Source organism: Andrena cerasifolii, chromosome 13 (assembly GCF_050908995.1).
Source record: "Andrena cerasifolii isolate SP2316 chromosome 13, iyAndCera1_principal, whole genome shotgun sequence".
Taxonomy (NCBI): Eukaryota; Metazoa; Arthropoda; class Insecta; order Hymenoptera; family Andrenidae; genus Andrena; species Andrena cerasifolii.
In genome coordinates this window covers 2,960,524-2,985,446 of record NC_135130.1, presented here as the reverse complement: position 1 = coordinate 2,985,446, position 24,923 = coordinate 2,960,524, and the positions used below count along the sequence as shown (strand labels likewise).

General features: G+C 37.4%; 2 protein-coding genes across 4 annotated transcripts in view; one reads left to right on the top strand and one right to left on the bottom strand.

Moving 5' to 3' along the window:
• Ssp3 (short spindle 3) overlaps window positions 1-19,748 on the bottom strand; it is an 87,291-nt gene extending 67,543 nt beyond the window's left edge. Inside the window, exons 1-10 of the mRNA XM_076825695.1 lie at window positions 18,866-19,748; window positions 18,150-18,373; window positions 14,414-15,789; window positions 13,535-14,280; window positions 12,769-13,249; window positions 10,523-10,705; window positions 9,744-9,995; window positions 8,950-9,390; window positions 8,725-8,834; window positions 7,528-7,651 (exon numbers count right to left, since the gene is read on the bottom strand). Coding sequence (XP_076681810.1) covers window positions 7,528-7,651; window positions 8,725-8,834; window positions 8,950-9,390; window positions 9,744-9,995; window positions 10,523-10,705; window positions 12,769-13,249; window positions 13,535-14,280; window positions 14,414-15,789; window positions 18,150-18,360 — 3,924 coding nt within the window. The 5' untranslated portion in view covers window positions 18,361-18,373; window positions 18,866-19,748. The remainder of the gene's footprint in view (window positions 1-7,527; window positions 7,652-8,724; window positions 8,835-8,949; window positions 9,391-9,743; window positions 9,996-10,522; window positions 10,706-12,768; window positions 13,250-13,534; window positions 14,281-14,413; window positions 15,790-18,149; window positions 18,374-18,865) is intronic.
• A 1,470-nt stretch (window positions 19,749-21,218) lies between these two features.
• LOC143375989 (ubiquitin-conjugating enzyme E2 N) lies at window positions 21,219-24,434 on the top strand. 3 transcript variants are annotated; one of them, XM_076825763.1, is made up of 3 exons: window positions 21,219-21,506; window positions 23,140-23,483; window positions 23,902-24,434. In XM_076825763.1, the coding sequence occupies exons 2-3, from the start codon at window positions 23,239-23,241 to the stop codon at window positions 24,110-24,112; spliced, it is 456 nt and encodes a 151-aa protein (XP_076681878.1). In that variant the 5' UTR covers window positions 21,219-21,506; window positions 23,140-23,238; the 3' UTR covers window positions 24,113-24,434. The 3 variants fall into 3 exon arrangements, with proteins under 3 accessions (XP_076681878.1, XP_076681877.1, XP_076681879.1); XM_076825762.1 differs by having other exon boundaries at window positions 21,221-21,506; window positions 23,223-23,483; XM_076825764.1 differs by lacking the exon at window positions 21,219-21,506 and adding an exon at window positions 21,675-21,804 and having other exon boundaries at window positions 23,223-23,483.
• Window positions 24,435-24,923: the final 489 nt, after the last annotated feature.

The window sequence follows — 24,923 nt, the reverse complement described above, 5'->3', positions numbered from 1 at the left end:
AATAACTTATATCGGTTCCATAACGGTTATACAGTCGAACCTCAATAACTCGAAAATCTGTATAAGACGAAAATTTTCTTCATTCCCTTCCGCTCCGCTGCACAGTGGTCGAAAATTGAGAAAACCTGGCCAAAACATGAAACTTACCTTTGATTTATACAAAACTGAGTATACTAAGGTTTTCGTCGCTGATTACGTATCTGAAGTCAAAATTGAAAGAAAAAACAAATTGGCGGGCCCAATATGGCGCATGTCAGCAAAACATCAGGAGCAGATATAGGCAAAAGTTTTTTGTGCGTCATAACAGCTGAGGCATTGTTCTTAATGACAGAAGAAGAAATTTTGTTCGGAAGAGCCCGCAAGTAAACTTTATCTCTAGCTAAATATAATTTCACCAGTGGTCGTGACAGGGGCTGCAATTTTTTAACCGAAATTTCATCCCTTTATTGCTACATGTCTCAAATCTGTACCACAATATAGTATAGGACTGTACTTATCACTACCTACTGAATCCATAAGTATTCTACCAGTTTTAAGTTGCACTTTTAAGAGTCACAAAGAGCACCAGCAATTTCACTGAGAGAATAACACTCTGACAATACTCAACTTTGGAATGAGCTGTAGCGAATGATGGCAAACTTACTTTCCTCTAACTGTTGGTAATTAGTAGCTAGATAGGTGATGAAAACGGTGGTGGGGTCTGGACTGGGGTCATAACTGGTGAATTTAGAAATTAGGGTTTTGGCCAGGTTTTCTCCATTTTCGACCACTGTGCGCTCTAAAACACCTCTGCAACTCGAAATAAAACTTCCTAAACTCGAACTACATTTTGAATGTTAAATTATGTATCTCATTTCTACAACTCGAATTTAGAAGAACTCCGACCTCTACAAGTCGAAGTTTAGAGATCTCCAAAAATTGAGGAAAATGTTTTCTCTACATTCTTCACAATTGAAAATGCTATTGATTTACAATGCACTAAAAGACTAGCACGAAGCAAACTCACAACTATTTTTAATATATAATAAAGAGTAATATTTTCAGCATAAAATGTTTTATAATTATTTTTATACACAGTGGCGGACGAAAGAAAGTTTACAACTTTTACAATCGCATAACTTTTTTAGAATTGCTCCAAACGATTTGATTTTTTTTTAGAAGCTAGAAGGATTAATTTGCTAAGTGACGTATTGATAAATTGACACAATTCGTCGTTTTGAAAAAAATTCAATACGGGAAAAAGTCGGAAAAGCAAAAAAAATAGTAAATGTTTTTTAAACTTTTTTAGTGAGCCTGTAATGAAATTTCAAAAAACCCATTTGTAGATTGAAGTAAGTTGTATGCATGCCTAAAATTTCACCAAAATCAATTGACATTGCTCTGAGCTATAAACGCTTAAAGATCGCAGAATAAGGTCGAAAACCGCTGATTTCGGGAATTTCGCGATTTTCATTTATTATTTTTTCGACAGCTCCACAAGTCAAAAAAATGAACAGTCGTACAAAGTCTCTATAAATCTAAGTTTCGCTTGTTGAACCTTCTTACTGGAAAACTCGATAAGCCGAAACCTCTACAATTCGAAGATTATTGCCTTCCCTTGAGATTCGAGTTACCGAGGCTCGACTGGATATCGGTTATACAGTAATCTCTCGGAACCGATACGTACATGAGCCGTTTATTTTGAAAGTGGCGTAAATCCATTTTCCAAAAAAATCGAGTTAGCTATCTTAATAGTTACATTTTTACATGATCTCTTCATTCTGAAGCAAATTGTTACTAATATATTTAAAATCATTAAAACTTTGTAAAACGAAAATATGCTGGTTAACGAAGTGACGAAACAGTTATTTTGAAAGTGGCGTAAGTCCCATTGTGAGAGTTTCAAATGCATATGGAAAATATTGTGCAATAAAATTTTTTGAGATCACAGCTTTATGTTTAATTATCAAGGTAGCAGTTTAATTACCAATGTGCAATGAATTTGTTATAAACAATTTAATCTCAAATTTCACTTTCGATCCGCTGACGGATAATAATGTCAATTATGCTAATAATAGGGGTGATAAATATGACACCCTTGTAAACCCAAAAACATTATACTACCAAGTTATCTGTTACCCCTATTTTTAAATTTAACCCAACGCAAACCCCTCAATATCTCGATTCGAACATAAATGGACTTACGCCACTTTCAAAATAATCAGCTCACATTACAGTTATAAAATCGATATTCCGCAGAACCGTAACCGAAATCTCGTCTGCCGAGATTTCGGTTCCTTATAACAGTTATTCGGAATATCGGTTCTTCCTAACTGTTTGAATCAGAACCGATGCATAAAAGTATGAAGCAGCGAGTTTCGGAACCGTTTCAACCCCTGGAATTTATAACCCTTTAATCTCTCCGAGATTGTTCCAGCTTCTAAATTCCACAAAAAAAGAGTTCAGCCATAAGCTTTGAAGCAGCCTGGAGAATCCGAAGTCCCCCAGGTATGGGTCAGGAGAAGGAGCGTCGCTGGGCGATAAAATGCGAGAGGAACGGCCGAAATCTGAAAGCCACGAGGAGGTTGTTGAAAAAGCGCCGATAGGAGGACGAGACAAAAGATTAGGCAGGGTCCTCGAAACGGAGCTTGATGGAAGCGACGGCGGCAGAAGTACCCACGCACATTCTGCATGGAACACACGCTCCTTCCACCGTATAACCCGATTCCTGTGTGCACGGCGCGCGGCTGGTGTTGGCGGGCGAGACTATATGCCCGCGCATGTGTGTGCATGTGCGTGGGTGACGTCACTAAAAGCTCTCTCGCCGCTAATGCATTTGCGGAGGGGAATTCCCGGGGGAGGAGCAGGAGAAGGAAGGCGCCAGTGCCGTATCTATGAAACGTGAAAAATCGATCCTGAAATCACGACGGCGAATTCGCGCACCGATTACGCCGCGTCATTGAGCGAAACGATTGACTTCGGGCGTATTACCGGCCGTCCGGCCGTTTGGCACGGTGACGATAACTGGGAACAGCTGCTTCGAAAATTATTGAACGTAAAGGGAGGAAGGGAACATTGTTCGCGAGGAGACAAGGTGGAAGTGAGGAGGGTAGTTGAAAAGAAGAAAAAGAGAGAGGGAGAAATACAAGTATACGAACGGGGAAAAAATAGCTAGGATCTCTGAAACACTGGAGAAATGGGAAGAATGAGGAAGGCGGTGTTCTTAAGAAAAAGGTAGGAAAAGAAATGTGGAAAGGATCGTTTTTGTAAAAAAAAGGGGAAGGAGAATGGGGGTGGGTAATATTCGTAAAAGAGAGAATGTAAAATGTAAAGGGAGGAGGTGCTTGCGAGGAAAAGACTAGAGTGGGAATTATTTTCAGAAAAAATATTCAGACTTTTCTGAGTATTAAGTCTATTTTCTGAATCGAAGCTTGTATATGAGTCCCTCAATTGACGAGTGAAGTAAGTCCCAAATTAGGGAAAATGAGTTTATTATAGAAATAGTAAGTACTAAGAATAATTGTTTTATTTGCCAATCTACCTTGCGTGTATCTTCTTTTATATTAATAAAAAATAAGAGTCCCAAAAATCAGATAATGAGCGACATTTAGCAAGTGGGCTGAATATGAAAATTTAGTGACTGGTAAACCAGTGACATTAAAATGTGCAAAATTCAAACGAATATATTTTTCAATCTGGTGTTGAGATAAAATAGGGGGAAATGAAGATAAAAGTGTGAGGTATTTGAAAACACCTGTATTTTCCTATAATCACACACTATAAATCAGTTTTCTGATCTTTTTTTACGATACTATCAAAAGCCCAAAATTCCACAAAAATGCTAAAGGTATTTGTATACATATTTAGAATAGATTAATGTAATGATTAAATATTAATACAAATAGGTACATTTCATGTGTGAAATGTGTAGAAATATTCCAGCTTGAAGAACAATGTAAGAAATTGAAATTAAATAAGGCAAACCTATACAGTAGTATATAATTGCAACAAGGATAGATAAAAGACAGGTGTAGATATATACGTTTAGAATAATTTGATAGCACCATTAAAAGCTAAACTTCATGATCTGAATGTTTTAATAATGGACAAGCATTATTATTCGAAGAACCAAATTCGATTACAAATAATTAAAATATACACGAAACTTGTGCAAAGGTGGGTAAATAATAAAATATGATTAAAACAGCTGGATTAGTAATTGAACTTCTTCCTGTAGTGGACTAACTGCGAATAAAATTTTTAATAAGAATGCTTTGCAATTTGTATATACCAGAGATTTATAATTCCCACTTAATTGATTTAAGTAAGTATAATAGCAGAGAAAGTTATACAAATCATAAGAACTGTATACTTTTCTCTATTTTTAAGAAGATGTATAAACAATATCACATTTAATTAATTCTGATGGTGAAATCTGTTTTGGCGAAATTAATATCGATTTTACAATAATATCGTTATAATATCATATGGAAATTTCAGGCTCATCGATACGTCAGTGAGAACACGTGCGTTTCAACCTCGCTTCTCTACTTTCAGCCTCGTTCTCCCCTTTTGCACTTCACTTATCCATTAGAGTCATACCACTGTAGCATTTTCTCTATCCACCAAAAGAATCGATAACCATCCAACGTTTCAGAACAGTGACTTCTGTAATTACACGATAGTAAAAATAGAAGAAAAACGAGACTAAACGAGACACTCGCCTGTTCCATTAATCTGAATTTGAAAGAAAATCCTACTGAATATCACTTGTAAAAGGACATTCGAATCTAATTTCCATTTAATATATTTTACACCTCGATTGGTTGTTCTAAATGCGTATATACATAATATTACGTAAATTAAAAACCTTGCTTTTATTTGAAGAATTAAAATCATTTTCCAGCAACCTAATCTGAACGATCACTGTTTGTTTAGCAACGCCGTCTATTTCTGCTTTACATTAATTGAACACTAGAGGAACGCTTAAAAATCCAAATCAAAAACTACTTTCGAGCAACATAACGCGAGCTTCAGTTCTCCCGGCTTCACAAGCGCTAGAAATTTTATTTAATTGTAAGTGCGTGTACGACAATTATCAACCAGCATCATTTCTTCAATTTATCAATTCAATTTGACTTGAATTATTTATAAGTATATTTAAACTTTCCGAGTGTCTACACGTGCTATCTTACAAATATCATTCTCCAAATGCAAGTTGAAATCGAAGTCGGACAATTCCAGTTCTTCTCTTGTTAGGGGTATGAATTGAGGATGTGAGAAAATCAGTAAGTTTTCTAAATTTTGTATACGCCCCGCACAAACTTGCTGAAAATTTTTATTAAAAAGTAGGAAGAAGCTCAAGCTCCAATAACAATTAATAAAAAAAGAACTCCAGGCAGCTTTTGTTTTTCAATAAGAAAAAGGAATAATTTTCGACACTTCTTTTTAGCAACCTGTTGCCGTAGTTCCCAAAAAACGAATTCAAAAAGGATAACCAACTCCAACTTTAATCGAAAAGACAAAACTCATTTTTTATTTCATTACTCATGCATGTGTAATATCATTCCATATCTCCCCAAAATAGTGTTAAGGTATTCAAAAAGAATTTTCACATACTGCATAGAAAAGTAAAACGCAAGAATGCAAATTTCAGATTCCCCAGTGTCGTTCACTGCATTTTACCCAAATACAGTAAGAGATGCAGAAAGAATGATTAAGCATCTTTGTCGAAGACTCAATGTTCAAAATGTTCAATAACACTAAGTAGCTCTCCAAACGTATGCGGACATGTTTAACAGAAGAAGGTCGATATTTGGAAAATTTACTTCACCCTTTCGCTGCTGTGTTCGACTATAGTCCACGCTTTAAAAAAAATGTATTCTCTTGTACTGTGATACTCAGCAACGTTCTCCGAAGAAAAAAATGAAAAACTGAAAATTAAAAACAATTTTTATTGATGTAAAATTGACACTTTTCAAGAATCGTCCGAAAATTTAAATACCCAGCGAAAGGGTTAATTGCACTTTTCTAAAAACAGAGTAGGTATGTTACTGCTGGAAAAAGTGTTCTATTTCTCAGAATCTAACTTCACTATTCAGTGAGGGAGTCAAACATACACACTTCCATTTATATAAGCAACGTTATCTGGGCAGCAGATTATTTACAAGGTCATCGCAAAAGACACCCCTTTATTTTCACCACATTTGGCATTTAAACCTCTTTTTTGTGTCTCTTACTGTTTTCAAGTACAATGCAGTGAACGTCAGCAGAAAATCACCTTGTACAAAAGACTCTTTCGCCTGTGTGCGTACTATAATATTTGCAGCCGAAATTCTTCGATGGATTTCGGCATCCAGCTTACCAACTTGTGTTCGAAGAGTTAAATACTCGAACGGAGCCAGCTCCAACGCAGCAGACGCAAGCTGAAGCCGGCCCTAAGACTCTTAATCCTTATTTTGACAAGTCGGACAGGACAGGCATGATCGTCTTTGCCTTCGTTTATTTACCAACCACAAAATGAGCTCGAAAAAGGAGCAGCGCAAAAGAGAATCCGCCCGCGTATTGCTGCCTCGTGAATTCCTGGTTCACTGGGCGCTCGCATGGGATCATTGGTCGCGAATTGTATAATATTTTTATATAAAATCAATTCAATGAATATGAGAGCGTTTTCTGAAAAGTCCATTAATACGAGAAACGTTCGATTGTATTAATTTTAAAAATTTAGAAAAATACACCCCTGGAATTTCTGCTTCGGCAGGGAACATTTTATGAGAAAAATACATGAGCATAATTTATGAAAAACTAATTGTAATAAAATTCAAGTAAAATTCCCAGCTTCATTTTCGTGAAAAATTGTTTTGGATATTTATTAAATATGAGTGCACTCGACTGGGTATGGTCTAAAATATCAAATTTCGCGTTAGATTAACTATGCTGATATTCGTTTACAGACATTGTGAAGATTATGATTTATTTTATATCAGTGTTAGTAGTTTAACTATATTATTCTATTTACATGATTACATGCAGCAATTGAGAATATTCGAGTCTTCTGATAGTTTATACATAACACAAAAATCCTAAATTTCACGATAATCAAACAGCTCATTTTCAGAGGGACAAAAATAGCTACATATAACAGTAGAATATGATTATCTGAAAAGAGGTACTGATATATCTCAAAATGTTTCTACTGTTAACTAGCTAAAGGCTTCACTTGGCGTACTGATATCATTAAAGCTTGTAAAAGTGGAAGAATTCGTGATTTGTAGAATTAAGCGAATAACTGACTTTCGAATGACTGTACTATACTTTCTCCTATTCCAAAGTTCTGTACTTCAGAAGTGCAGCATTAATCAATGATCTCTAGCCGATCAAGGAGCAAATAAGTTGGAGTGCAAAGAGTTATTGTTTACACAGGTGTGAATTTAAAAAGGTACAATTAAAATTATTTAACATGCACAAATAATCAGAGACACATTAAAATCCGAAGAAAGTTTTCAAAGAAACTAAATACTAACTGTACCAAAATGATGCTTAACGTACCTCTAGATGTTGAAGTAGGAGATCCAAGATGACCAGAATTTTGTTGCTCGATAAAACTGCTTCGACGTTAGTATCATTTCCGCAGACACTAAGCTTATACACTCGACATATCGACAGGATAGTTCTGAAACATACAAGGGAAGTCTGTTTGAAACGCAAGAATCGAACAACTTTTTAAATAATCAGATTTGAATGGTGCATTTATTATTGGTGTATATGGTTTCAAAAAATTACTGTGAATAAAGCAGGTTTTTGCACAATTTTTGAGAATACACTACATATGAGGCACTAAAAGCAAAAATGAACTAGCCCACATTGAAAAAAAAAAATTTTTGCTATTAACTCAACTTCGCGAAAAATGTGGGTTAGTCGATTTTGCTCTCAATGCCTGGTTTTATGTGTCCAATAGTTATATCATGTACTGAATATTTAAAAGATAAAACATACATAGTAGGGCGGAGCGGAAAATTTAAATTTGAATTTTCAGTTGGCCCGGGTGCGGGATAGTTGTCATTTGATTAACCAAACACAAGTGTAAAAAAAAAATTGGAAAAATATTCATGTCTGCATGTTCCTTTTTCTCCTAAAAATGATTATATGATTATATGATTATATGATTATATGATTATATGATTATATGATTATATGATTATATGATGATGTGATGATGTGATGATGTGATGATGTGATGATGTGATGATGTGATGATGTGATGATATGATTATATGATTATATGATTATACGATCATTTTTATATATTTTGAGAATATTTTCCCAAAATTTTTTACAGTTGTGTTTGGTTAATCAAAAGACAACTATCCCGAACCCAGGCCATCTGAAAATTCAAATTTAAATTTTCGCCTATATATTATCGCTCCGCCCTAATTATATAGTTTTCAGAGCTTGCTGAGGATACTTATTGAAGTAAATACGCCATTAAAAAATTAAATACTGTAAGACTAGATAGTTTAAAAAAGTACGGAAAGAGATGATGAAACACCATTTTTGAAACTATATTATATTATTACTGCATTGTATTGCATAAATATATATAGTAAAATAGCATTGAAAAATACGAATCAGTAATTAAGATGCCGAAAATAAAAATTATGTTAACAATTGTATCCATCCCTTGCTCAATAAGTTATTCAAAAAGAAAAAACCCCAGATCATGGAACCATAAAATTTAACACTTACTTATTTGGAAGATTATGAGAGACGTTCTGCACTTGCAACCCCAGGTTTAACAGACTCGTTAAAACATCAAATCCACTCAGATTTCGAAATGCATTTTGATCGAGTGGACACTGAAACATAAGAAAAATACGCGATTCCTAAATACGCATACAAATACTTCAAGTTTCGTTTCACAAACAGTGATAACTTTATATACACTTCAATGTAAATATAATAACATCTCACCGATTTTGTAAAGGCTCTTGTCATTTCGCCAAGACACCGTTCCAAAGCAGCGATAGCGACACTCGACCACGCGGTTTTCGAGTGATTGTTGTACAATCGATCGAGTTCTTTTAAATTCCGACGAAACTTCGCCTTATTAGACGACTCAGCAGAGGTATTTGCATCCACCTTGTGATCATCTTCCCATTCTTTGCCGCGTAAAATCATTCGCTGCTTCATTTTTCTGCAACGACGCTTCAAAGCTCTCTGCTTCTCTTTCGCGGCTTTAACCTCGTTCGAGTGATTGTTATCAATAATAGATACCGGCAAATCACGGATTTGCGATATATTGAAACGCTGCAACTCGTCCCGGGATGGTTCACGACCATCGTGCGTGCTTCGCACTGCGTCAAGATGCGTCTTCCCTTTTAAGTGGCTTAACAGATATACTTCATTGGGTATCTGCAAAAATACAACGGTTATCGAAATTAATTTAAGCAGGGCATTAACAAGAATGCTAGATATAATCTAATTAACCCTCGGAAGACGAATGGTGGATATGGTCGCGTAAGACGAATGCAGGTTCAGTATGACCCATAGCAACATTTCTATGGTAAACGGATTTCACGAAAAAATTGAATATAAAATGAATTAATCCCACATAAATAAGTAATACAAAAATACATGAAAAACATGGCATGTTATATTATATTTTGTCATTGCCGTCACAAATGTAACATCGTGATCGACTTTGTCAGAGTTGGATCGAAATGACCCTGCATTCGTTGTACGAGGGTTAAAGGATTCAAACTCACAACTGTTCCGCATAAGGAGCACTGCTTCTGGGCAGGATATGATTTCAAGGTAGGCGGAACTTCCTCCGACCTCAAAATGGAAGATTCAACTGCCCTTTGTCGAATATGTTCTATATTTTCAACATGCCTCCTCGCTGATTCTTGTTGCTTTTGAGCTATCTTTTTCTGTAATTCTTCTTGGTTTGCTAACTGAGCTGCGTGAAGTGCTGATAAACGTTCTTCTCGATCCCTAGCCTTTTCTCTTGCAAGTTCCTACGGTTTTACTTTTAATTAGCATTAATTTAATATCGTAATCATTTTTATAGCTTCAGACCCAGGTAGCACACGACGTCTTCAAAACGCCCACTTTACATCTGATTTTGGTCTCAACGTCTTACGACCTTAGACGCCTTTGCGACGAATGTCTAAAGACATCTTAAAGACGAATGAGAAATTTTAAGGACAGAGTCTGAAGGTCGAATGATGATATTCTGTAGAATATTCCGCGTCACTAGGTATTTTTTATAAACAATTAATTATATATCTAGGAATTAGAAGTGTTTACAAGGAAGTGTTGGGTAGTTTCGAATAGCGGTTGCTTCGTAAGCGAGAAGTCTCGGTTCGATCTCGTCACCGCGCAATTTTTTTTCTCAATATCCTAACCCACATCTGATGAAGATGTCTTCTATACACTTTTAGGACTTTACGAGACATTTTTAAGGCGTCTTGAAAGTCTGTGATGGACGTCCTTAAGACGTCTGTGTGCTATCTGCGGACTGTTATTAATTAAATGTAATTACCTGACGTTCTTTTTCTCTTTCTAACTGCATTTTGCCAACCCTTTCTTCACGTTCACGCCGTGTTTGTTTCATCTTCTGAATACGTAATTGCCTTTCCGCTTCTAAGGCTCGTCTGCGTTCTTCAGCTGCTGCTTCTTTAGCAGCTTTCTCTTCCTGGCGACGTTGACGTTCTTCTTGAATTCCCTAGATGTCATATAATGTGGTAACGGAGTAATAAACAGTAAGCATCAAGCACAAACATTTTCGACACTGAACTCTCCTTGGACCCGAGGTGCGTCTGCGTGTGCGTGAGGGCGACGAATGCAAAGTGATGAGATCTGAAACACTTCGAATCACTTCGAATCTGTATTGTATATGTGGCGAAAAATTGGAATCACTTCGAACATGATTCGAAGCGGAAAACTCTTGAAAGTCTTGATAAGTCTTGAGTCCTGATAGGTTTGAGTCTTTAGAGTCTAGATGCCTCTTTAAAGTCTTGAAAGCCTTGATCATCTTGGAAGTCTTGAAAGCCTTGATCATCTTGGAAGTCTTGAAAGCCTTGATCATCTTGGAAGTCTTGAAAGCCTTGATCATCTTGGAAGTCTTGAAAGTCTTGACAGATTTGACGATCGACGTCTTCGAATTCTTTCGGCGAGTTCATCTTTTGCTTATATTTCAATAAGGTAAGTCGTGTAAAGCTCTGCTGCATCATTTCCAGAGTAGAGAGTATCGAATATTCCGCCTTACGACCGGAATGGTAAAAGTGCTCGATAAACGAACTCAAAAATTATATAGCAGAAAGTTATTTTAATAGATATTCAGATCCATTACAATATTGGAAAAGTAACACGTCTACGTATCCCACAATGTTCTGTCACATCGATGCCTTGTGAAAGGATTTGTTTGAAAGCAGGAGATATAATCAGTACCAAAAAAAAAAAATTGAAAGATACCACTTTGAATAAAATCTTGTTATTAAATAAGTAATAAAAGCATTCTACTATATACTATATAGATATTATATTATATTATATACAACACTGTAGTAACTTTAAATACGATTTTGTTATTGAATAAGTAATATGTATGTATAAGCAATAAACTTATTTTTTTCATCAATTTTGTCCCAATCATTGGGAAACGGGTTTCTATTTTATTTCTTTTTCATTCTCTCATTCCCTACATATCAACATTCGTAATATGTACTGCAAGCTATAAAAACGAATAACGTATATAAATGTATTTATGATAACTCGAACTTTCCGGATTTTCTGTAATATTTTATGTCACTGATACTACTTGAACAAAAGTGTTCAAAAAGCTTATAAGATACTGAATACTCATCAAGTTTACAGAACCTATCAAGACTTTCAAGACTTCCAAGACGATCAAAATTTGTAAGACGTATAGAAACTTTAAACACTCAAGACCTATCAAGACTCAAGACTTATCAAGACTCAAGACTTATCAAGACTCAAGACTTATCAAGACTCAAGACTTATCAAAACTTTCAAGAGTTTTAAGCTTCGGATCATGTTCGAAGTGATTTGAATTTTTTGCTACATATACAATACACATTCGAAACGATTCGAAGTGTTTCAGATCCCATCACTAAGTAGTTATAGGTAGGGGTGTGCGAGTATAGGTTACGGGTACCCGAGCCTCGGGCCGGGTAACGATCTGGACGGGATCCCGAAAGTTTGTCGACACATAAATATGGAAACCCGTTATTTCGGGATCCGATTTGCGATTCGGGATTCGGCGCTCGATTCGGAACATAATTTTTTCGTCTGGTAACAGTTATATTTCCTTCACTGGAACTTAAAATAAAATAATATTATTTCACCCGTTATTTGTCAAAAACACAACTTAAAAGCTTAAGTCCAACACTAGACAAACAAATTATGTTCTGAATCGAGCGTAGGATCCCGAAGGGCAAATCGGGTCCCGAAATAACGGGTGCTCGAATATGTTTCTGTGTCGACCAAGTTTCGGGATCCCGACCCGAACCCGGAAGAAATCCCGACCCAACCCGAGTCCGAAATATCGGGTACCCCCACACCCCTAAATATAGCCTCATTGTCGAGACGAAAAACAAGTTTCTAATTCTTAGTGCTCCCTGTTTTAAATTTAAATAATAAATAGTCGTACTTTGTTCAAATCTCGCAAACTTGACATAACCTCTATCCCGTACAATCACTATAATAATTTTACATAATACAAGCGTCAATCATTTCTTATTGAAGATATTATTTTGTGCAACATACTTGTAATCTTTCTTCTTGTTCTTGACATAATGCCATAAAGTCATGCCTCTTATTCTGCGCTTCAAGTTCGTTAATAAATGCAATTTCTTTTAACTTGGAATCTTCATCATGAGCTTTTCTTACTATTTCTAATAGATGCTGCGTTCTATTTTCTTCTGCTCTTTTTAATTTCAATTCCATTCTAACCCTCTTGTCCTCTATCAACTGATTTTTCGCACTTTTAACGTCTTTCACTTTATTTAACAATTCTCTTAACCTTTGCGACTTTTCCATTAAAATCTTTTGACGTTTGTGTTGCGCGCAAGCTTGTTTCGCTTGGTACCTTCGTAGAGTCTCAGGTAATGATCTTTTCCGTGACGGAGACGAAAGCTTCTGATGCAATTCTAAAGCTCTACCAGGATGACGAGCTACGAATGCACGTAACTGAGCAAGTGTATCCACGCACTCTGCCCAGGACATACCTTCCAACACACTTTCATATCTGTAAAAGTTTATATTACATATATTATACCATACAATCTTAACATATAAAGCAGAAAGCTTCTACATATCTATGTGTTTGTCCGTCGCCTAAAAACCATCGAATGATAAACTCTAGGATCACGAAATGTGCATCAACTTATTACACTTGACTAATCCAGATGAATGTAACCATTTACACAAAAAACTAAGAAATTTTTTTTTATAAAATCAGAATCTAAACTTCGGGAGAAGCCGAGTAGTAAAGCTAGTAAAGTATAAATGCGACGAATAATATCACACGTACTTATCATCTAGACTGATGTCATCAGATACTGTATTAGGAGATGTTCCTTGGTCATCCTCTATCTCAAGTACCATCTCACCATCAGTTTCATCAGTTTCTGTGTCGACATCAGTTTCTGTACATTCTAATTCTAAGATTTGTCTGTGTAAAGATGCTTCTTCATCTGACAATTGCTGCGATCGTTGAGAATCAGCCTCTTCAGTCTTTCTTTCTTCTTCTAAAATTATTCTTTCCCTTTCTGCCTGTGCTGCCATAAATTGCTGTATACGTTTCTCAAGTAATTCTGCGTCACTTTTGAAAATAGCTGCAATCATTGACGTAGAATTTATTTCGTTTAAGTTAACCGTGTTCTTGAAAACTTCTTCTACCTTATCCTTAATGGTAAGACTCGCAACTGATTCCCCTTTGACTTTCTCTACCTCGTTACTTATATTTTTCCCTTCTTTCCCTACGATACATTTCTTTTTCTGTTTGCCATTCCCATCCGGAGTCAAACATTTCTTTTTATTCGTTTCTGAGGGACTTTCGATGGCTAAGGCTGGTAGCGATGTAGCAGTACTAGGTTTGTGAAACCTGGTAGACATATTTAAATTATGAGTGCTGCCTCTCCTGCAACGGCTACGAACTGTTTGCCAACCATCAGTTTCCTCCTTTGTTTTTATAGCAGCTGTTTGCTTTGTTAATACTTCTACCGAGCCGTTAATATCTTTACTCTGATCTTTCTTTAATGAGCTTTGCTCTGATATCTAATAAAAATTCATAGATATCACAGGTTGCTTATCAAAAAGAATGATTAAGTACATTACATTACAATTTAAATTAGGATAATTCAAGATCATATGACTATCTATTAGTAGGATGAAATGCAAGAAGAAATACCTTATTGTCGAGTGGTTGAAATCGCTGCCTAACTATTACAGATGTTCCAGGCCTTATTTTATTCGAAGATGATACATTTTTATCGCTTAATGTCGTTTTACTTCGAATAAATCTGAGAGTTTCGGGGAGACTTTGTTGCTTCGCTTTAGCAACTTTCATTTGCGAAACCGTAGAGTACGCCGGTTTCTGAGTATTAACTAAACTTCTACTCGAATTATTCGATGACGTATCAGATACAGTCTTCGTAATAACTTTATTATTCGCACTATCGCTCACACTCGATTGCGTTTTTAATTTCTGATTAACTTTATTGGAAACTTTTGTAACGCTTTGCATACTTTTATTCGCAGCGGTAGTACCGCTATTCTCTTTTACACCACCGTTCGACTCTATTAATTTGTTTTCAGCTGTTATGTTTTCTATACCAACAGCTTTAATATCTTTCCCGGTACTCTGCTTTTTTACTTTAGCGTTAATTTCATTTTTCCCTACTCCTAAATCATTTTTAGGACCTAATGGCTTCACTTGGCAATTATTTTGTGAATTCAATTTATTATCAGTCCCAGCAGATTTAGAAAACTCCTTTTCTGTCGGTGTAAAAGTAATTAACTGCGTATTTTTGTCATTGTGGACTTGCTCGTTTTTCTCAATTATCACATTCGTGTCTGCTATTTTAATGGTAGCGTTATATAAACCATTTTTAACTGGCTTTGAAACACTTTTGGTGTCCACTTTACTTTTTACATCACGAGGCGAAACTTCAGTTGCTTTTTGATCTATTAAAACGGTACCACAAGTTTTCGCAGATACTGTCTGCTTCATGGGAGCTTTATTTACTTTTGCCGAAGTTAATTTATCTTTATTCAATGATTGGCTCACTCCCTTCTCTGTAGGATTTTTACATTTTTCGCTCAGGCTTGTCGGACTATTTTTGGAAACATTGCTTTTATTATCTTTCATCAATTTATTCACACACTCTCCTTTCGTGTGATTTGTTTTATTATCTATAGCAATAGGCTTACTTTCCGAAATCATTTGTTCGACAGGACTTCTGCACACAGATTCTGTCGGGCTCATTCTCTGAAAAGGACTAGTACATTTTGGAATCATTGTTGAATTCCAAATGCGGCAAGGGGAAGTCTTTCTAACTTCCCATGCCAATGGGGTACGCCTCAAAGGCGGAGGAGAATTTTCATAAGCCCATTTCACTTTGAACCATTCAATTAAATTATGGAAATCCCTTGTATAATTCTCTAAAACTAGTATCACTTCTTTGCATTCCGAAATGTTTTCATCTTCTTCGCAAGTTTGATAAATGCCATCAACTGCTCTTTGCAAATTACCAAACAAGAAAGCCCAATATCTTGCCTGTAATTCTAACATAAAGGAAATTTGTATATTAAGACGTTCACAGTCTCCCGACTGAAATAATGTTATCTAAGATCGGATTCAGATATATTGGCCGCTCGATTCGTTTTCACGAACAGCTAGTGATGGGATTCGAAACGCTTCAAATCGCTTCGAATCTGTCTTAAATATCAGGCAACTACTTCGAAGCATAAAACTCTTGAAAGTTTTGATAAGTCTTGAGTCCTGATAGGTCTTGAAAGGTTTCGGACCCGTATCGTCCACCGCCGACTTGCGGGACAATACAGTCATAAACTGCGACCCTGGCGAGACCCTCTAGCCGATCAACCTGCTGGCTAATTTTTGGCAACCAGATGTTCATTTTCAAGACTTTCAAGACCTATCAAGACTTTCAAGAGTTTTAAGCTTCGAATCATGTTTGAAGTGCTTCGAAGTTTTCGTCATATACCTATACAGATTCGAAGTGCTTCAGATCCCATCACAGCAATCGAGGAGAAATCAGTCACCACCATCTGATGATCATGGATTTGTCAGTTCGAATTGCATGACCCCTGAAGGGTATGTTGGAGTAACGGGAACGCTGCTTGACTCTGCCTGAACGTAGCCATGTGGCTGTTACTTATTCTTAGAGTAAAAGTTGTGTGCGTTACGAAGCTATGCGTAGACCAATTCGAGATGAAGCTATCGAGAAAGAATCAATAAAACTCCAGATTTTTTTTGGAGCTAACGCACACCTATTCTGATGTATGTATTTCTTCGCTAAGAACTCGGTTTGGCCTACACATCAAGAGCTTGGTGCTATCACTTCTGGCTTACTCTTGTTCCGCGAACGCAAGAGCCAGTCAGAAAATGTTGAGAAAAGGAGCACCGAGGCAGGCAAGTGGTATAGTAAGAGAATACCCCTCACAAAACTCACCAGTCTGAATATATCTGAATCCGACCTTAGCTCGTCCTCTGACCCATACACATACGTAGGTCAGGACTGAGCGCACACTTGAATTATGAAATTCCTACAAAGAGTGCATTCACCCTTTGAACATTTTTAACATAAATTCAAATATGTTCCCCTGAGATCATAGTATTGTTATTTCTTTGTGTGATTATTATATATCCTACTAATATAATAAATGCGAAAGTGTGTTTGGATGTTTGTTACTCAATCGCATTACAACTACGCAATGAGTCTTTCTGAAATTTTGTACACACATAGTCTAAGACCAGGAATAACACATAGGATACTTTTTATCCTGACTTTTTTTAACCGATCTGGACCACATTTCACATAATTATTCTCTAGAACCCTGCGGAAAATATGGACTACCATGAAATCTAGATACCTCACCCCTTCCCCTTTATTTCACCCCCTTGACACTCTGTGACAATCGAAGCTTTACCCGGGAAACGCCAGGTGCTTTAAGCTAGTGTACTATATTTTTATGATTATCTGCGATAACACACAATGAAATAAAATGGGATTACAGTGTTAAACGTCTAACCCATTTATTATCATTAAAGCCAGGATCCACCTAGAAGCTAAGCCAGGCCCGTCCAACTTTTGCTCTTGCCTTCGAAGGACAACTGCGGGTGTTTGCAAGCGAAGGCAAGAACGACGGTTGTGCCCCACAATTGGGACCTTTCACTTTTGAGGTGCGCGAAGGGCCTGGCTCAGTGCCTTCAAGAGCGAAGAGCAACTCGCGGTCGCTTGTGCGTGCAAATCCCTGGACAGGCCTGAGCTAAGCTATGCTATGCTCTGCTATGCTATGCCATGCTACGTTTTAAAAAAATTAGCTTCAATGCATTCTTATGGACCTGTTTCCACCAAAAGCTAAGCTACACATAGCATAGCAGGGCATAGCATAGCTTACCTTAGCTTCCACGTAGATTCCCGGCTTAACCCCTTGGCTTACAACATCGAGTGGGACTCGTGGTCTCTTGATCAGGCCAAAGATGGGAAGCACGAGCGAGACTTGGTACATGAATCGGGCGAAACGTAACCAGTCAGGCTCGAGGTTAGTAGATACTACGACTCAACTTTTCGTCAATGTCATTTCATCTCAGTTATTCCTGGCCGCATACACATGTATTTACTTTGTTACAGCTGCGTAACGGTGCTAAGACGTGTGCAATTGATAACTTCGGACGCTGAGCCGAACCATGAAATGGCTCAACGCATGGCTCACCGCTGGTGCTGATTCAGTGCCGGCGGTCGGAATTTAAATGGTAAGCCAAGGGATTGAGGAGTCTTAAATATATTATCCTCAGCTCAGGAGGTGTCAACAAAGGAGTCCTAAATATATTATCCTCAGCTCCTCCTTAGCTCAGGCTTAGATTTATTCAAATACATTCTTTCCTTGGAATTTTAGCTCACCAGATTTTTTGTCTCGACCAGTAGAAGCCGATCGCACTCTGGTTGTTGGTTTCATAGATCTTTTAGTTGTATTTGATTGCGATATTCTTGGCACGCTGGGTGGTTTTTTGGTAACCTTTTCAGTGCTACTTGTTCCGACAGGTACGTTAAAAGCTATCAAATTTCTAGCTGCCCGACCTTCTTCTTGTATGAGTAATCTGACATCAGCCATTTTTAATAACTTTCTATGAAGAACAACAGTGTACAATGTTTTCCTTCTGCGTGTGTTTAAACACTATTTCGGAAGATATGAAATTCCGATTACAATAAGGTGTACATAAAACACTGGGAATCAAACTCCAGTGAGTCAGTTTGAGTAAAGATTTTTATAAACACAATTTCTTTCAGCTTACATAGAAAATAAGAAGCTTAAATGAAGATAATTTTGAGGGGATGAATGTTTCGCATAATTCTGGTCTCTTAATTTCGCAATAATAAATTGAACGTCAAATGTTTTATTGCGCGTTGGAGGTTATATTAGTGTCATTTAAAGAATAAATACCACAAACTATGATGTAAGAAATATTTGTTTAATAAAGTAAACCATCGCATATCAACGACATTATCAGGATTAATAATTGACAATACATTTCACGAATAAATTTATAGTTTATTAATGTCATCGGACTATAACTTTCGAATTATGACGATGTTTATATTTTTAACTTACAACTTACCTTTGTCGTAATAACAATTACAAAACATCAAAGAACGGTTGACTACAGACAGTTTTTAAATAACGAAAACTTCGAATTGACATTTCAATAGTGATACAAGACATTTTATGACAAATATCTTCCAAGTTTCGCGGTAGTTTGTTGGTTGCACTGACACTACTGCATTAAAAACTGCATCCGCAATATCAAGCAATGTTTATGCAGCAGCGAAAGAAAAAGTAAACAGAACGTTTCGTTCGAATTAAATAGTGCAATATTATATTATAATTAACCGTTCTCAATAACAACTATACTATTTTCCTAAAGACAATCCGGCAATTTTCTTACTTTTATATAACAAATTCTTTTCCTCATCCACCAATGTTCAACGACCTTTTTAATTAACATTAAACATGTACTAATATGTAAACATTTCTTATATTCATTTTGAACAGCGCATATACATTTTGAATGATGCAAAATCATTTTCAGTCCATGGCAAAACCACAAGGACCTTATACCTCTACGATTATGTTCATCAAATTAATTCACGGAGCCTGAGAATAATATAATCTGGAGTTCCTAAAAATAATGAACACATCGGACTTATCTTATCTTAGAAAAAAAAACCATACACAGTATCAAAGATTTCTGCCCTCGCAATAGTCGCAATCAGAGTTTCGCTAAACCTCATTGGTTATATATGCAAACGATGCTGAAGTGAAAATTACAGCCGCAGTGAAGTTAATACGAGTTTTACGTAAGCTGATTTCCGCAAGCAGGTGTGTATGATTTAATTAAATTTAAAAGCCGCCGTGTCCCTTATGCGCCCGCGACAAGATTGTATATTCCTTGAACGAATTCTTAAATTGGTTTACGCAGTATAAAGGTGCGTTTTGACGTAGCAGTAAAAGTCATGAATTTCGCTGTCGTGACACTGTATGACAGCGTGACCTTTTTAATGCGCCTGTTGTCATGGTTGTCATGCAATTTTAACTGTAACGACATCTATTTCGTTGTCATATCAGAAGGAACCCGTTTCACGCATGTAGAATGAGCTCATTGGCTCCGAGGGAGCGTTGGTTGGGGTATAGCCAATAGTAGCGCAGAACAGGTCTATGCGCAGGTTCCTTCTTATATGACAGAGTATTAGTTACTTTTAAACCTTTAGTTTGTTGGTTGGTTGGTTTATTTAACTCCGCGGATACAGGTACTTATGTACGGGGTGTTACTCTACTACATAATCAATACTCTGATTATCCAAGCGAAAATAAAACGAAAATCAAAAGTGACGAAATTGCGATGAAGGCTTCGTTTTCGAGAAAATTGAGTTTGAATTTCAGCTAAATCCGCGTGCACCGTTGGCGCCGGAGGGGCACGCGCAGATGAGTGAAACGCGTCAGCTGTCCGTAGGACGTTCCTCCAAGTATTTAAATAAAATTGAAAGTCAATTTTCATGAAAACGTAGCCTTTACCGCAATTTCATCGCTCTTGATTTTCGTCTTATTATCGCCAGTATAATCACCCCCTAGAGTATTGACTACTAGTAGAGTAACACCCTGTATGTACAATTTTAAACCTTTGAAACATGGCGTCGAGTTATCGCAGTTGGAATTGAGATTAAGGTTAAGCTTTATTCTTTCTTTGGCATAGTTACAAAAATATATACCCTATACTTAGAGTTAGGAGCGATGGAGTGATGGAGGGGGAAACCTACAGGAGGGGGAAACATACAGGAGCGGTGGTAATCGGCGCGTTCCGATTCACGCATAATGCGCATAAAGTGCATAGGATATGTCACGTACCCTATGCACTTCATGCGCATTATGCGTGAATCGAAATGCACCCAATGTGTGCGCCAACTGACGTCAGCGCCAAACCAGCCGAGTGGCCCCAACGCGAAGCTAACCACGGCCGACCAGTGTCGACAATCTATTTGCCCGGCGACGATGTTTAGCCGTGGTTAGCTTCGCGTTGGGGCCACTCGGCTGGCTAAGCGCTGGCGTCAGTTCGCGCACACATTACCACCGCTCCTGTAGGTGTTTCCCCCTCCATCACTGCAGCCCTATCGCTCCTAACTCTGTCTATACCAAAAGTGGCATTTCAAAATATTTCTTATATAGCCCAACGAACTTTAGTCCTTCTAGAATTGAGATTATAAATTTAGAAAATGGAAGAACGCCACTAGAAAATTAAATCTGGTGTAATTAAGTCACAGTAATGTCGCGACCGCGAGTCAAATGCACGTCATCGCGACATTTTAGTTTTCACGACGACAAAAGTCATGACATTCAGTCCTATCACCGTAAGGCGTAAATGTCACTATTTACCGTCACGTGCAAACGGACCTTTAAGTTCACGTGCAGCGCCATCAACGCGTGATAAGATGAATCGCGAGAAGCGGTTGCGAGGACTGTAGCACACATTTTGCGTGTGGAAATTTAATTAACACTTGGTTAAAGTGTCTCGTCTGGGGGTTGCACCATAGATCCCAGGCTGTTTTTTCAAGTCGGCTGGGAGGCCGATTATCACGAGACGGTGACCAGCTGCGAAAATAGGATTAAAAATCGATTTCGAGGTTTCTAGAAGAAAAAGCCACTAGAGAGAAGGCGGACAATCTGCCAGGCTTTGCGGGGCGACGCGGGGATATTTTCAGATAATCGTACGTATTTTACGGATGCACGTAAACCAGTCATATTTACGTCCTTGCACAACCGAGTACCTATGTGTAGCCTAGTTTTCTGCGATACGTGACTTGCTCATTGCTGCAGAAATTCTTTGTTTACGCGTACGCGTAGCATGCAGTAGCATCCAGCAGCTTTGGAGGTTGCCAGAAATATCGCAGCTGAAATGTAGAATATCACGGTCTCGTTTCGCTTTTCGGCTGATTTCTGTTTGTTTACCGACGATAGAACACAGTAAAAGAATTCACCTTCAAATTCTCGTTCCAACACGCACAGGTATATAGAGTATTTATTTCGATACAGCCGCGCGTAGCGTGACAAACTGTCAATTAACGGTCAATCGGCATTCATTGCCGGATTTACGGGAGACCTTTGTCGCATGAACATTTGGGGAATCTCATGGTGTATATTGTGCTTGTAAGAATAAAATGAAACATACTTTGATAACCTACATTTAGTTTTCTTGGTCGTTTATTCACTTCACTTATGGCCTGTACCCGTGTATTTTACGTTTTATCCTAAGTTTAGCAAAAGTACCAACATATTTCTTTCACCTTGTACACGGATGCTTATTATGCATTTTATTATTCTGTTGTGAGCATTGTTGATGCCTTTGAGCAATGCAAACATAGCGCTACTTATGAAACACAGAAGTAAATATTTAAACCCCAACAATTATACTTCGGAGAATGTATTGATTCTCGCTGGGTCCCTGAAATTAAGCAGCAGTGAGTTTGGTCACTTTTAGCACCAAACCGCTGTGTAGAAGCTCTTGCTCATTGGTGGATTCTGAGTCCACCTAAAACTGTACTGTTTTTGTTATTCAACCAACCAACTATGTTGATATCAAAAGGATCTGGCAAATGAGAATTCTCAGATCAATTTTACATTCGTTGGCCTTGCCACTTAACCCTTTAGCGTGGAGGCTTTCTGCCCAGAGCAGTACCTAGCTGTAGGATGAATTGCATTGATCGATACCTTGACCCCTGCTATTAAGGCATTACTGCATAGCAGACCTGAAGGAGTATAATCATACCTCCTGATCTAACTAATCAGCCTTGCATCCCTCCCAAATGGCTACTCTCTTGAAGAGGCCCTCTTCATGGCAGTATCTTCTCCTCAAAGCCTACAGAAAGTATATGGAAGTCCACAGCATGCCTCTTTTCTGCTCAGAGCATTACCTAGCTGTAGGATGAATTGTATTGGTTGAAACCTTGACCCCTGCTGTTAAGGCATTACTGCATAGCAGACCTGAAGGAGTATCGTCACACCTCCTAATCTAACTAATCAGCCTTGCATCCCTCCCAAAAGGCTACTCTCTTGAAGAGGCCCTCTTCACGGCAATATCTCCTCCTCAAAGCCTACAGAAAGTATATGAGAAGTCCACAGCACGCCTCTAATTCAGGTGTCCAATAATCTTGGTCCCAAGCCCTACGCCTCCACTTTATGTCCCTTGACGAGCAGTGCTCGTCATACTGCCATTCCTATGACAAGTCCTGCTCGGCGTATTACGCCAAAGGGTTAAATACAAGTTTGTAGCGCAGCTATTTGTAAGACAAACGTTGTTTGTAAATATAAGCTTGTAATAAATCACAAGTAATATTATTTCAGCTTGTATATTTTTTGTTTTAATGTGTGCGTATTGATTGTACAAAAAAAAATGAATTAGAGGAAGCGTAGAAACTTTCTTCTAGGGGAGTTTAATCAAACATGGCTGTACTGACACGAAGGATTATCAAAGAAACACAGAGATTAATGCTAGAGCCGGTTCCTGGTATCAGTGCTGTACCAGACGATAAAAATGCTAGGTATTTTCACGTAATTGTAACCGGACCCGAAGATTCGCCGTTCGAAGGTGGAATTTTTAAACTTGAGTTGTTCCTACCAGAAGAGTATCCGATGACGGCTCCTAAAGTTAGATTCATTACAAAAATTTATCATCCAAATATAGACAGGTACTTTTATAAACATATGTTTCTTATTGAGTTAGAAAATTCTCGTCGTTAAGCAGATACTTTGGTGGTACTTTCTTATTGTTGTTATTACTTTACCACTCTCGAATATAGGGTAAAGATACCAGTGGTTGACCATGCATCAGTAGTTGACAACTTTTCAGAAAAACGTGGAAAATAAGGTTTTTAGAAGTGGCGAACTGTGGGTATTAAGACCCATGGCGCGCTGTTGAAAATAGATAGTTGCACTTCTAAAAACCTTATTTTTCACGTTTTTCTGAAAAGTTGTCAAGTACTGGTACCTTTACCCCCTAAGTAGAATTGAAGTTTAAACGAGGCAAGTCATATTATTACTTTATAATGCGCGATGGAGGTAAGATTTTCATTTGTTTCATGTAAATACCTTGTATCTGTTGTATAGATTGGGCAGGATTTGCTTGGACATTCTTAAAGATAAATGGAGTCCCGCTCTTCAAATAAGAACAGTTTTACTATCGATACAAGCACTGTTAAGTGCGCCGAACCCAGATGATCCTTTGGCAAATGACGTGGCTGAACTCTGGAAAGTGAACGAAAGCGAAGCAATACGTAATGCCAAAGAATGGACTCGGAGATATGCTATGGACAACTGATCTCAGATGGTCCATGATGCAATGTGACGTTACCCCTATCTTTCCGAGTTTACTGATCACTTTACCCGCACCAGCTGCATACCCTGCACCTGTGTCCACAATTTTGCTATAAAAATAATAAAAGTTTTGTAAGAGTAAACAGAATGAAACTGTATTTTCTATATTGCGGGGAATACAAAGATGTCGTGTTTAGATTTACTCAATGATTTGTTCGGGCAAACTTGTAAGAAGTCTTCTAAGAATAAAACGCATCGATCGTCAGAAGATTCTAACTTCAGCAAGGAGGTATAATTTTAATGGATTACTAGTTTTTACTTGAGAATATACCTTTGTAGTAAAAGTAAGTGAATGTAGTATGTTGCGTAAACATTTTTTTTTTTCATATACGATTACAGAATGGCTTGTGCAATCAGTAATTTATAACTCTTATTTCGGTACCTTTAAATGTATCCCTGAAGGAAACAAAAAATACTGGGTCGTTTATTATATTACATTAATATTAAATTCTCTGTATTTCATTATGTGTACTAACTTGTTATCTAAAATCTGAACGTATTTATTATTTACGTGATTGTATAACGTCGCATGAAAAATATTACAATCACTGCATTAATTAAGAATCCAATGGCATTTATTTGTAATTATTTATCCATTTCGCATCATACGCTTATAAAAGCGTCGAAGGTTTTCCAGTAAGCGAGGTTCCATTCTTAAAGTTTGTGGCTGTCACTAATAAGATTCATATACTCCAGTGCTTTATTTATTATTATACAGTCGCATCGGAAAGTAAGCCGACACTCTTTAAAATCGC